At 48.3% G+C, this 13689-nt stretch overlaps 1 protein-coding gene and 1 non-coding gene across 4 annotated transcripts in view; one reads left to right on the top strand and one right to left on the bottom strand.

Moving 5' to 3' along the window:
* The window catches only part of ANKH (ANKH inorganic pyrophosphate transport regulator), a 122658-nt gene that overhangs the window by 30121 nt on the left and 78848 nt on the right, over nucleotides 1-13689 (bottom strand). For all 3 annotated transcript variants that reach the window (XM_037154560.2, XM_037154562.2, XM_037154561.2), the window contains exons 3-6: nucleotides 10585-10703; nucleotides 7666-7749; nucleotides 3101-3271; nucleotides 881-1015 (exon numbers count right to left, since the gene is read on the bottom strand). In XM_037154560.2, the coding sequence (XP_037010455.1) occupies nucleotides 881-1015; nucleotides 3101-3271; nucleotides 7666-7749; nucleotides 10585-10703 (509 nt within the window). The remainder of the gene's footprint in view (nucleotides 1-880; nucleotides 1016-3100; nucleotides 3272-7665; nucleotides 7750-10584; nucleotides 10704-13689) is intronic.
* LOC119056217 (small nucleolar RNA SNORA38) lies at nucleotides 13437-13565 on the top strand. Its single transcript, XR_005083844.2, has one exon. It is a non-coding gene; the product is annotated as a small nucleolar RNA SNORA38 (small nucleolar RNA).

Genomic DNA, 13689 nt, shown 5'->3' with positions numbered 1-13689 from the left:
GTGCTTCTTTTTCCAGGCCCACATGAGCTGCTTCCCAGGACATGGAAACTGGCAGGAGACCCCAGGCAGGAGACATGCTGACAGAGCGGTCAAGGGCACTGTGTAAACAAGGCCCCTGATGAGCAGCCACCAGCCTTCCTGAAGGATCAGCTGTTCCACAGGCAGAATTCGTTCTCCAGAGGGCGGCGGTTGAGGAAACAAATGAAGTCATTCTGCTTGTTTCTACCACACCTGGAAGATGGAAAGAGTGATTCCACTCTTTCTTTGGAGTAGCTGCCAGTTTCCAGGTAAATTTCTTGAGTTGTGATGGACTCCTCATTTGGAGGAGGGCAGATTGCCAAAGAGCACACGGAGCCCCGAGGGGGTGGGTGGTAAGTGCAGGAAGGCAGAGAGAAAACAGGTGACAGGAGGGGGGTCCACAGGGAAGCACCGGCCCTTCACCCTCTGCATCTTCCCACCCCTTCTGCAGCCACAGGCCTCTTCCTTTGTCCCCTGCACCTATCGTGAGGTGGCATCATGCTGAGTCCACGGAAAAATAGAAAGGCCACTGGGCCAGACTCAGGAAATCTGGATTCTAATATTAGCCCAGCTTCTTGCTAGTTTTGTGCCTTTAACTTTGTGTCCTTGCCTCAGTTTCCTCACACAGTCATCATGAAGGATGAATGAGATGTTTTCTTCCATACTCAGAAAGATACAAAATTACGTGACTATAAGTGACCAGATGAGATCTTCATGGCTCCCTAGTATGAACATGTCGCCTAATCAATCTCATTTCACCGAATTACTTGAGCTCTCTGGATAAACTGGAAACAAGTTCGTAGTCCACTTCCCCGGCCCCCATTCTTTACAAGGTAACAACGAGTGTCAGAAACCGCCCTACCTCCGTAGCTGCAGAACTGCCACCAAGGTCCCGGGAAACAAAGAGGTTGACGATAGGCCTGCTGATTCTCTGTGTGGCCAAGATGAGAGCCAATGGCCACCAGAAGCTCAGCATCTTCCTGATGGTCGCATCTCCCTGCGTCAAGAAATGGAGGCACAAGTTCACTAAACTCTGGAAGCAGCACAGGAAAAACAATTTGGAGACAAAGCCTTCCTTTTGGTTGTCAATCACGAGTCAATTCACTATCCTTAAAATGAATGTAAGGAAAAGCCTCTGTAGACAAGCCAAGTTGAATTAAAATAAAATGTACAATGAAAATAAAATGCACTCAGACAGCTGGCAAGCTACTGTGAAATCAAAACTCACATTTAGCCTTGAGGAATCCAAACCACTATTTTCCAAACAGGGCAATTCTAAGCCAGGTGGAAACCAACTCCATGGACGGAGAAAACAGTTGGAAATTAGTTTTTGTTTAAATCATTATGCTGACTGTCTAGAAGCCATGTCAGTAAGAGGTAACTCTTTTTTATTATTCTTTTTAAAAACTGGATTTATTGGGGTTACATTGGTCAATAAAATTCTACAGGTTTCAGGTGCACAATGACACAACATGTCATCCGTGCACTGTATTGTGTGTTCTCCACCCAAAGTCAAGTCTCTTTCTATCTCCATTCGCCCTCCGTTTACTCTCTTTCACGTGCCCCAACCCAAGAGGTAACTCTTAAAAGTAAAAAGTTACTATGATTTTTTAAATCCTCTCTTGGGGATATGTTTACTGATTTTAGAGAGAGGAAGGGGGGAGACAATGAGAGAGAAACAGCAGTGTGAGAGAGAAACATTAATTGGTTGCCTCCCCATATGGGCCAGGACTGGGGATCAAACCTGCAACCTAGGTATGTGCTTTGACCAGGAATTGAACCTGCAACCTTTTGGTGTCCTGAACGAAGGTCCAACCAACTGAGCCGCCTGGCCAGGGCAAAAATTATATAGGCATGGTCGAGAAAGTGTGACTTACTAAGGATGCTACAGGAGAGATGTATGCTATCTTTAAAGCTTGGCTTCCAGTATTTAATTTTGGTTTTGACTCTTCATGAGGATAGAAGTGACGTCAAGGGGCCATCTCAGTCACTTTAATTTATTTCCCTTTGCTGGCAGCTGCGTGTTAAGAGAGGGACTATCACCATTAAGACCAATTTGATGTGGCTGTCCTCATGGTGGAAATAACTAGGTTGGGTTTTGTTGGTGGCCTGACCTGGGATTGAGGTAAGTGGGCAATCCAGTTACTGTTCCGATGTGATGAAAGTCACATGTGGTCAGAGGTGGGGTCAGCGGGGGGAGTGTGGTAACTGACTCAGGACTACACAATACATAAGATCACGTGTGTGTGCCTTACAGCTGGAGGGAAAATAAATCTAAATGATGCCTAACACCTAATGGTGGAACAGATCGGCATGCACAGAAATCAGACACCGTGTGTACCTATGACGAAAAGGAAGCTTTGGTCACGCGTGTAAAGTTATTACACCTTGCCTGTATTTTATTTGCACTTCGAGGCACAGCCCAAGCTCCGCCTCCACCAGGCAGGCGCCTCGGCCCACAACACTAACTTCCTCCTCCCAGCTCAGGGGCGCTCCTGCTCCCACTGCATCTATGTCTGGGGCCACACCTGTCACTTTTATATTGGTCTTATCTGCCAAGTGGGACACAGAGTTGCTTGACAGTAGAGACCATATTTAAAAAATTTCCGTGTCAACCTATGGTGCCTAAGAGTTCTTCTCACTCCAGAGAAGGTGCCTGAATGACCAGTGGTGATTGTATTGGACAATGCGGCAGGAAGCAGGAGCAAAGCCTGGATCCCCCTGGCAAGTCAAGATAATCCAATGTGAGTTCAAAGGAACATGGGAGCTAAAACCTTGGCTGATTGTAGAATGACTTACTTTTGACCAAAGAGAGGAAGAAAAACCACAAACACTATGTACCCCTTAGCCCAACTTGACTCACTGTGTTCCAGTCTCACACAGAGGTAAGTGACCTGTGACGTTGCTCTGATCTCCAGAGTTCATGAATTCTCCATCTGTCTGGCCCTGAGGACACTTCCCAGCACTTGACCTCTCAGCAAATGTGCTTATTTTGCTGATTTCTCATTTCATAGAAGGGTGGGGTCAAACTCTATTCCACTCAAAGGTACGGACAGCCTGTCAGTGAGTTCTGAAGACGTACCCCCAGCTCCGGTCCGCTCCGGTCGGGGATGATGTCGTGGATGTTCCTGTAGTAGCCCAGGCACAGGGTGGCACAGCGCACCAGGGCACCCATGTACAAGGAGAGGATCGGGATGAGCAGGGGTTCTCTGCACTCCAGGTGACTGTGAAGCAGGATGGCTACAAAAACGACCTGTGAGAAGGGGAGACAGGATGAGTCAAAGGGTCAAAGGGGAGAAGACAGAACCGATCCACAGAATCACAGCCCAGTTCCTTGCGCTCAGATAAAACAAATTTCTAAGCAAAAACCTAGATGTTGGTGAGAAAGAGAACAGAAACTGGGTCGTGGCGCAATACTGCTCTCAAAGAACGCAGGGTCAGACATCTGGGATTCACGGGGTGAGCACACGGTCATTTTGGTATATTCACCACTAAGATTGTTTTAAGGCAACCACACATCCGGTTAAGGTTTTTGCTAAAAACATCTAGAAAGATTGGCCCCCCAGGCCCCCTAGGATACATCAGTGCTTTTCCCTCTTGAAGCTGGATGCTGAGGCGCACACGCACCCCACGCCTGAGGACCTCAGTTACCCGCCCCCCGAAACACACATGTACACGCACTGAGTGGCGATCAATGAGGACAACATACAGAAAAACAGGCGTTAGTGTTTCTGAGATGAAAATCCCCCAAAATACCGCAAAAGCACTACTATAGTTATACAACAAGCCAAATTAAAAATATTAACTTATAAAAGTGGAATAGGTCAAAAATAATCAAGAGGGATAGAAACACTAACACTATCTCTAAAGCAAAGGTATTAATGCATCTAACCTCCCTGTTGTGCAGAAATCCAAGAAGCAGCCTCACCTCTGTCCAGAGTCCGGGGACCCACACATTCCGAAGCCCACAGAGGTGTACTGAGTGCACAAGTGGGGCACGGAGGAGGGGGGAATATATCCCTGAGTTACATCAACCTTAACAGCCAAGTATCTGCCTGCTGATGGGCATGTAAAGTACACCACTGCTGAGTGATCCTGCCCAGAGGAGGCTTATCCTGACCACTGCCTCAGCAAGATGTCAGTGGGGACAGAAAGTTAAACAAGAAGCAGGAGACTGAGCGTGACTCACTGAATGCGCACACTCATCGCCACAGTGGCCACAGAAAAGCAGGGTGGTCCAGAGAAACTCTTCCGGAGGAAACAGGAGTGTTAGATAGCCAGGTGATCTGCTTCTAGCATCGGCTGACACTGTGCCCAGGGGTCGTTCTCCACCCCAGTGAATGAGACAGACATCAGCACAGATATCCTCAGGGGCACGCAGGACAGAGGGACTGTGTGGCTGCGTGGTCACACCAGGCTGTCAGCAGCGCAGGCAATGTGAGTGGTCACAAGCTGGGGGGGCACCTGCAGTCACACTCATGCTCTTTGGGGATACAGCAGAGCCCAGTGATGGCAGCAGAGATGCCCGGGGCTGTTGCCGTGACTGCTGCTCCCCAGTGGAACAACTGGTGTGTTAACTGCAGGCTGCGGAGACCCACTGGCGAAGCCTTGTGCAGAACCCACTGCGTTTGGATCAGAAGGTTGAGAGTTTTGCGCTGGGGCCAAGATGTCCATCTATGTCTCTAAGGAATGACAGGCCTCTAAGGCGACCTAACGTGCAAACTCAGACTAGCATATCTACAAGCAAGCGTAACATCGGACATATGCAAACTATAGTGTCAACTGAGATGATCACGTTTAGAAACAAAACTTGTATACGCCAGTACAAGTCCAGGCTTGTATAAGCCAATACAAGCCAATACTTCCCCCTTTGCCAAGTCCAGGAAGTCTCCCAAGGCCACCAGGATGGCTGTGGAACACTAAGGAGGAGGATTTGGACTTGAAGGAACAGGAAGCCACAGGCAAAGCAGTAAGTGCGAAGATAACAAGAAAATGGCCCGAGGAGTACAGTGGGCTAGAGTGGGATGGAAGGCAGGAGGGTGCATTCGGCCAGTAATGCTCCCACGGTCAAGGTGAAGATTTTGTCAGCCTCTCCTATCTTTGTAATGACTTGGTGCCATGTGCTCCAGTACTTGTAGCGCTTACATCTTCATGGTGCATTGTATCACTTAGCAATTTAAAATAACCCTCAAGCCTTTGCATTTCAATTCCGACATAGACATCAAAGAATGTCGGGTTATTTTCTGAGGGAAACCTGCTGTCTCAGTGGTGAGGATTCCCCCAGTGACAGCCTGCTATGTGCTGGCCCCACACCAGGTGCTGGGGATTCAGTGACAAATAGCACAGTCCCAGACTCTGTGATCTTGGGGCTGGCAGTCCAGTGGAAGAGGCAGAAAGGTTGATCAGACAGGATGCCAGTGAGCGTCCACTGACAAAGTAGACAAAGCCGACGAAGAAAAGGGCCAAGCTGTGGGGTGAGGGAGGGCACCCCATGTGGAGCGTGTCTGAGACCTACAGCCTCAGCAGGGGTAGTGGGGGACGGGAAGCAGGAGTCAGAGGGTGGTAGGGAGAACTGAGGCAGAACACTTCCTTCTGGACAGAGAAATCCAGGCGAAGACCCCCATGGAAGGGATCTTGGCCTCACTGAGGCCCGGAGAGGAGGACTTGTAGCTGGCATGCAGAGAGCAAGGGAAAAAAGGACAGTGCCTGGCTTGAGAGGAAGTAGGGCCCATGGTCTTCAGCACCATGCAGGCCATGCCTGGGGGTGAGGTGGCCAGAATGACACTGAGAATAGATCACTGTGGCCAGTGGGAAAGGATGGGGAAAAGCCAGGGCAGAAAGGTGGAGGCGAGTTACAAGGCATCTCAGATATTGCAGGTGGGAGGTGTGATCCTTTGAAACAGGGTGAGCACAGGAGAGGCAGGGAAAAGAGGGCAGGGAAAAAGAAGAAAAAGTCTACATTGAAAGTGAAAAGGCTTGGGAGTGAAGCAGGACACTCTAGGGTGGCTCCCAGGTGCCTGCCCAGACCCTTGGACTAGCTGACTTGGGAAGGCGAGGGTCAGCGCAGCAGATAGGTTAAAGGCCTGGAGGTCTCAGGAAGGTCCCGTAGCCTCAAGAGAAGTCTCCTTTTGATATTGAGTAAGCTGAGAACGTCCAGGCGATTGTGAAGTTAAACAAACACAGCAATGTTTTTCATAAATCCCTTGGAAATGGGGGTGGAATACAGAATTATTTCCATAACAGTGGCACAGAGAAGCACTGCACATTTGAATTAAACCGAGAGCTTTTTTGTGCTGCTGTGTGAAACCAATGGGCTTGGTAAACGTTTTAAAGACTGGGAGTGGCAGGCTGAAGCATTATAAGCTATTTCCACTTTATCACTGGTGATTACTTGTTATCTAGCTATGCCGAGGTGGTATTTCAAAGAACTTTGCCTAGGATCTATTTACTCATTCTCAACTTTGGTAATTAACAAATGCTTCCAGGTAGTAAGAGCAATGGAGGAGCTGAGGGTCGGGGTAAAAGACTCAAGAACAAAAATTGAATTTACTCCTCCAACCAAATTGTGGTAGGAACTCAAGCTGCAACTTAAAATAACTACTTCACCAGCAATATGCCAAAACCAGATGTCATCTGAATCCAGCTTTCCTGGCTCCTGCTAACTGGACACAGTTATTCCGAACCTGGGACCCATCCAGCAGGCAGGGGCCAGGACGAGTTTAAACCGAGAAGGAGAACGGCTGTAGGTTTGCACGCCCACGCCTGTGCACGCGCATGCCGAGCCAGCAGGAGCGAGTTTCAGTAACTTCTCATCGTGACCCATGGAGCGAATGCAATTAATCTGGAAATTTAACTCTTGGTGTTTCGGGAGGGACTAACAGTCTAATAGTAGGTTATTTCAAAGAGACAGCTAAAGGGCTGGCATGTACAGCGGGGAAAAACCAGGATGGAATGCACAGAAATGTTCAGAGAACAGAACTGAGAATTAGGAAGTGGGCTTGGAAATCAGTGTCACCTCCTCCTCTATGAAGTAATCGTGCTCCCCATCTAAGTTATAGATTATAGGAATGAGATCTCATTTTCTGCTGAAGTTTTCCATGCAGTAGCCTTGCGGAAGACGAAAGGAAGGAGGATGGAAGACCAGGGCTGGTGCCAGACCCCAGGGAGCTGGACGCAGCAGACAGTGCGATGAAGCCTTCTTCTCGGGCAGCATCTGGCTCCCTGGTTCTTTTAAATGAGGGGAAACGACGCATAAATGGCGGCCCTGCGTGGCAGCAGCATGACAAACAACATTTAAGGACGATTCCTAAGAGCTCTCTCTAGAACCAAGTGACAGACCACACAGAGGGCGAGTGTCCACACAGCCAAGTGCACAGTGACCCTATGACCACTCCCAAAGGTAGCAGCAGCAACTCGACAGTCCTTTCACATGCAAGCTCTTTAAAAATAAAGGCCCAAACCTCTGATACTAAATTGAACTCCCTCAAACCCTCATTCTAGCAAGATTACGCATGCTTGTATCATAGGAGATTCATTTTCCCAAACGTTTACCGAAGCCCACATTTGATCCCAGGCAGGCGGGCACGTACCGCAGAGTGAATGGACAGATTCACTGAGAGTGCTGACTGACTCACAGGCCATACGTACCTGAGCAATGACATCTGAGATTGAGGCACATCCCACCAGGAAGCTGTACTTGTGTTTTAAGAGAATGCCAGCATGGGTCCATGCCTGCCAGAAGGAAAAGGGTTTGGCATGAGGTACATCTTTGGTATCACATTATTTCCGGTCACTGTGCTGTACTGGACATTCCTGAAACAGACTATACCTCCTCAAATCTTAGTAGTGCATGTTGGTAAATCTTCGGTTGGTAAAACGGCTGTAAGCTGGCCTGGTGGCTGCAGGCATGTTAGATTTATAAGTGGAACCAGTGACTGCACAGTATTTATCTCGCACCAGCTGTATGCAGACTAGCGTACGGTAGGTTCATGTGCCTGGGGGGAGAGCTGGGCGACACCAAGAATGGAGGAACCCGGTCTCTCTGGGAGCAATAGGAATCCCAAAGCAGCAGCTTCTCCATAGACAAAGCATCTTATAATGAGGGCTCTAACTTGGTTCTCATTGACTGATGAGGGCCCCACTATTTCCTCCTCTTCAAGTTTCTGTGAGATCTGATCTGCCCTTTGTGTCTTTGAGGGAAATGAAGAGGGAAGGTCCTGTAAGGGGTGTAGACAATGAAAAGCTCAGGGGACGGCTGGTTTGGAGAAGGTTTGAAGTTCACGGTAGGATCGGTTTAAGGATCATCCTTCTAACCTGGAAAGGCTGATCTGGACTGACACAGAAATCACATTTCATTGGGGTTAACTAGGTCAGTGTCAACACCACACAGCAGCCGCTACATCCACTTCCTCAGCTTACAGGTCCTGAGGTGCCAGATGAGAAAAGAAATGCAAACTGTAGATAACATTTGCAAATAACAGCTTCTGGACTATATTTGTTGACCAAAAGCCATCTGGGTGATAAGCTTTGTGGTTTTCAAATATTCTCTCTCCAACTAATACATCAGGGCCATGCTGCAGGGTTGCATGCTTGTGTGTGTGTTTGGGGAGATGGCCAGCTCTTTATAAGTGGTCATTATTTTTCCCTTTATTAGCAGTCTCTTACTTTGGGATTGTTGGAGGAATTGACAGATGAAACATGGAAGGAAAGGATACTAATTCTACATGTTTTGGTGTTACACTGAGTGTTAGAAACTCTACTGTGGCAAATAAGCGCAGCGGAAGGAAAGTGGAATACAGGGTGTCCGAGAGTCTGGTTCACTTTTCCTGGGGGTCCTAGTTCCCTGAATTCACTGTGTGACTGTACTCCTTCTGTGTGTTGACAAAGTCCCCACACAGACAGGTGGGCAGGCATCACAGCAATATCATGGACTCGGCCAGGATGCTCGTTGGGCTTTTTCTCCTTTAGGATGTGAACAGGGTCCCTTTATCCCACTCTCTGACATGAAGCTCTGCGGGGCCACCACAGGCTGGCGTGGACACCTTGGGGAACCTGGTTCTATGGACCCCCGCCCCCTCTGCCCTTCTGGTTTGTTCTGATTATGTGTCCACTATCAGAGTAATCACACCTGGTGAAAAGGAAAAAGAAAATCTCGGTATAAGCCCTCTGATGGCTAATTCTCCCACCAAAGTGACGTCACAACAATTGAGAGTCAGAACCTTCCATCAAACCTGAGAGTTAAACATTTAAGGCTGCTCTGCAAACTGGTGGAAAGCTGTCGGATTCCTCAGGAACGTGTCAATAATCTAAGATGTTTGGGAACATCTGGGAAGATGCTGCCTCGCTTCCACACAGACTTCCACTTACCTTGTGTGTCCAATGCATATACAACCTGAGGTACAGGTGGTAAAAACTGTACAGATGAACATATCTTTAAGTCTTCTTCCAAGGGTAATTTAAAACGAAGCCCAAAGAAAGGACTTATTTTCCAGCCTTGGACGTAACTGGCGTGTGTGTGTGTGTGCGTGTGTGTATTGTCTTGCTAAGTCTCCTTTATGTCTATAACACAGAGGGACAGAAGGAAAAAAAGCCCTGTAGGAGAGAACTCTTCAGAATCATGACAAAGGATTTAATCTATGGAAGTGAGCCATCCTTAGCTAATGCGGTAAGGCAGGTATTTATGAGATGAAGTCCTATCAGTATATTCGAAAGACTCTTACTCTAAAAAGCTCTGTGGACTTACAGCTCACAAGTGCTAAGTGTGTTTGAAAGCTAGCCCGATCCCTTGATCCTGGACACACTCGAAGAGAGTGTCATAACCAAACTTTCAACCAAAATTTTCAAGTGGGCTCTCTTGCTGCCTGCCAGAACTTACAGAAAATAAAGGCAATTCTCATAAAATAAACAACCAGATGGACCGGTTCAAAGTCAATGGTTAATTGGAACCCTTCTGACTGTGGGATGGGAAGTAGAAATCAGTATGGTGGTTCCTCAGGAACCAAAAAGGAAATTCTATGTGATCCAGCAATTCCACTTCTGGGCACATGCCCGAAAGAATTAGAGCAGGGGCAGAGAAGGATGTTTGCGCATCTACGTCCCTGGCAACACTATTCACAATAGCCCAAAGGTGGAGGTAACCTGAGCATCCACTGACGACTGAAAAACAAAATGTGGTATGCACATTCAGTGGAGTATTATTCAGCCTGAAAAAGGACATTCCGCCACACTCTATGACATGGATGAACCTTGAAGACATTATATGAAGTGAAATAAGCTGGTGACCATACTGTGTGATTCCACTTAATGAGGTTCCTAGAGTCGTTAAATCTGTAGACACGGAAAGTAGATGGGTGGTTGCCAGGGATCGAGGGGAGGGACAGTGGGGAGTCAGTGCCTGATGGGGACAGAGTTTCCATTCTACAAGATGGAAAGAACTCTGAAGATTCACAACAGTGTGAACAGACTCCATGCCACTGCACTGGATACATAAAAACGGTTCAGATGGCCAATTTTCCATTCTGTACACAATGCTACAGTCAACAAAGGCCGCCAGTCTTCCCCACTCACCATCGCATCCATGAAAGGGAAGGCAGCAAGATACAGAAAGGCCCTTCTCGTTTTGTTCCCCACGGACTCGTCCACGTGGTGCAGTTTGTTGATGATGTAGTAGCCCAGGTCGCTGTAGGCTGCAGAGGGCCCGAAAACATACATGGCGGTATTTAGAAAAAGCCACCTTTCTAGGTTTGTTCTCTCAAAAGTTTAAAAACAATTTGAAACATAATATATATATATATTTTTAAATTAGAATATTTACATGAGCAAAAAGAAGAAAACCATCTACGAATGCCCAGGGGTTGTTCTGGTGAAGGCTCTGGGATTGGCCGCCCGGCTCTCTTATGGGGGTGTGTGGTGGCTGTGTGTGGGGACACGTGTGTGTTTTAACAAAAAATGGGATGTGATCATACTACTATATACACCTTTGCGAACCATGAATACCTTTCTTTTCATGACATGCTTCCACATTTTTATTGTTGCACTGAATTCCTTTCTGTGGGTTTACTTAGTATCAATTTACTCAGTCTCCTATTATTGTACCTTGAGGTGGTTTCCATTATTTTGACATTATAAAAGAAGGCTTGATGGATAGGGTTGAAGCTGAATGTTACACATATTGTTAATCATTTACCAAGAGAACGTTCCTAGATGTTACCATGCCTTTTCAGTAACATTTTACAGCCAGCTTTTCACCATTTGCTATTCATTTTGTTTTATTTTGGGGGCGGAGGGTAGTCTCTTTGGGCATAGCCCTGTCCAGGGGAAAAGTGGTATCTCTGAGGTGCTTCTGAAGGCCCCGCACCACCAGGATTTGTGAGCAGGGTGTAACTGGAACATAATGAGCACTTAGCCAGTGCAGGCTGAATGAACATGCAGGTGCCAAACGGACGGAAAGGGACGAAAAAGAAGGGCCTTCCTTGTGCAGTAGGTAGCACGTCGATGGCCAGCATGAGCAGGGATGACATAAACTGTGAAGTCTTCCCACCTCACTGACACGTGCTCAGACTCTACAGGAAGGTCTTCATCCCTGTGTCTCTCACAGAGCTTTGCAGAGGGCTTTGATGGTGGTGCCCCCGCTGCTTTCATTCTTTCCTAAATAGGAGCGTTTCTGTCCTTGACAACCACAGAAGCTGCTTTGAAATCAGAAAGGATATAGAAGACAGTGGGAGTCCCACCTCATGAGAAACAAAAAGAACCCTCTCCCCACTGCAAAGCTTGGGAGATGACTTGTTACCACATTAACTGGTACAAAGAAATGACTCTCCATCTCTTGCCAGGATTAGACTTGAACTCTGGGAATTGAGTGAGGTCTTCAGGATGCTACCGAGGTTATTCACATGCACAAATGGGAGTCCCACTGGGGGCTGAGATGCACGTGAGTGATTTCAAGGGGTGGAGACAGGCAGGGCTAAGACATACAGGGGGACGAGGAAGTTGGGGAGCAAACACAGGAGGAGAGGGCCAAATCCTCCGAGGAGAGGTGGAGGGAAAAGTCCGACAGGTAAGCTGCCGGTGAGCAAAGGTGTCAGGTGTGCAATGGGGTGGGGCCTGCAGGGCCACTGAGGCTGCAAGAAGATACATTCAGGAGGGGAGGTGACATGTGGCAGAAAGAGGAAAGATGTGGGAAGGTGGGATTAGTTACTGGCAAGGGACAAAGGGACAAGGGAGGAGGGAGGTGGCCGTGAGGTCCGTGTTTGGATCGGAAAGCAAACCGATGACAGTGGATAAGAGAAGGCTGGGCTGAGGCACTCAGACCTGAGAGAAGCTGACAGAATCACAAAATAAAAGTCGATGCGACTTTGTCATACACACTGTCTACTTCAGGGGCTGAAACGTGGCATTTCGTCTCCAAATTCATTGCTGCTGTTGCTTTCCTGTCCGTTTGTTTTCCCTCAGTCCGGAGATGTTCTCTGTGCTGGGACCTGTGAGGAGACGGTGCCGCCCCTGCCCACAGCACTGCCCCGCCCTGGTGGCAGCCACCGGCTGTAAACAAGGCAGTCACGCTGGTGAACACAGCAGTGCAATGCCAAGTGCAAGAGCCCACAGCTGGCTATGAATAGCTCATGAGCTGAACCTCCTTGGTAAAGGTTAGGGTCGATCTCAAATGCCAGCTGGGTGGACTTGACTGTATACAAAGCTGGGGACCACAAAACCAGTGAAAGGCTGTGACCTAGAGGGCAGTGTTGTTATGGGCTGCACTACGTCCTCTCCAAATTCTTATTGGAATAATATGGTCTTCGGATCCTATTTGGCAATAGGGCCACTGCAGATATAATTTGTTAAGACGAGGTAATGTTGGATTATAGGACTAGGGCTCCCAGTCCTATAGAACTGGTGTCCTTCAAATTTGGACCCCAAAACAGATACACACAAGGGGATCGCCAGGTGAACTGGTGATGCCTGCACAGCCCAGGAAAGGCAGCAGGTGCCAGCCAGCCACCAGAAGCTGGAGGAGTAGGGGACGCCCAGGACAGATTCACTGTCATGGCCTTGGAAGGAACCGACCCTGCCGACGCCTCGATCTTCCAGCCTCCAGACCTGGGGAGCAACACAGTGCTGTTGTCTGAGCTGCCCAGTTGGGGCTACTGAGTCAGGGCTGCATGAGCAAACACACCGGCGGCTCCGGAGAACGTGAGGGAGAGAATGGTTTTCTTGTGAGACTCAGGGAGAGCAGCAAGAAAGCAGGGCCCGCCCTCGAGAGAGGTCATAGTGCTTGCTGGGTGGCCTGGGAGTGCAGAGACCAATAGAAATGAGCTTCTCGACCCTTTGTAAATATACTTACTCATGTTAGGGTATTTTAACTAAAACGTCAAAACAGTGCCTTTCTGCAGAGTAATGAAGGAAACATTTAAAGCTTAGCAGGATCCTCCTATGAAGGCGTGTCCATGGTTCCCTGTCTTTGGACACGTAAGAATTGGAGGCACAGAAGCGTGGACTGGAGAGGCCTGGGGCCAGTTCACTTTCAGCAGCTCAAGATCAACCACCCCACACAGAGGGGAAAAAAGAAAAAAATAAAGAAAGCTTAACAGGGTCTGAAGGACTAGGGGTGATGAGCCCAGCCCGGCCTCCTGACAGAATGCCTCTCTCACCCCTGCTTTTTCCAGCCTGTGGCTGGGC

The sequence above is a fragment of the Artibeus jamaicensis genome, unplaced genomic scaffold (genome assembly GCF_021234435.1).
Source record: "Artibeus jamaicensis isolate MK-2021 breed Jamaican fruit bat unplaced genomic scaffold, CSHL_Jam_final scaffold_369, whole genome shotgun sequence".
NCBI classification, from domain to species: Eukaryota; Metazoa; Chordata; class Mammalia; order Chiroptera; family Phyllostomidae; genus Artibeus; species Artibeus jamaicensis.
Note: the sequence above shows the minus strand (reverse complement) of the source record. Positions and strands in the feature narration are given on the sequence as shown.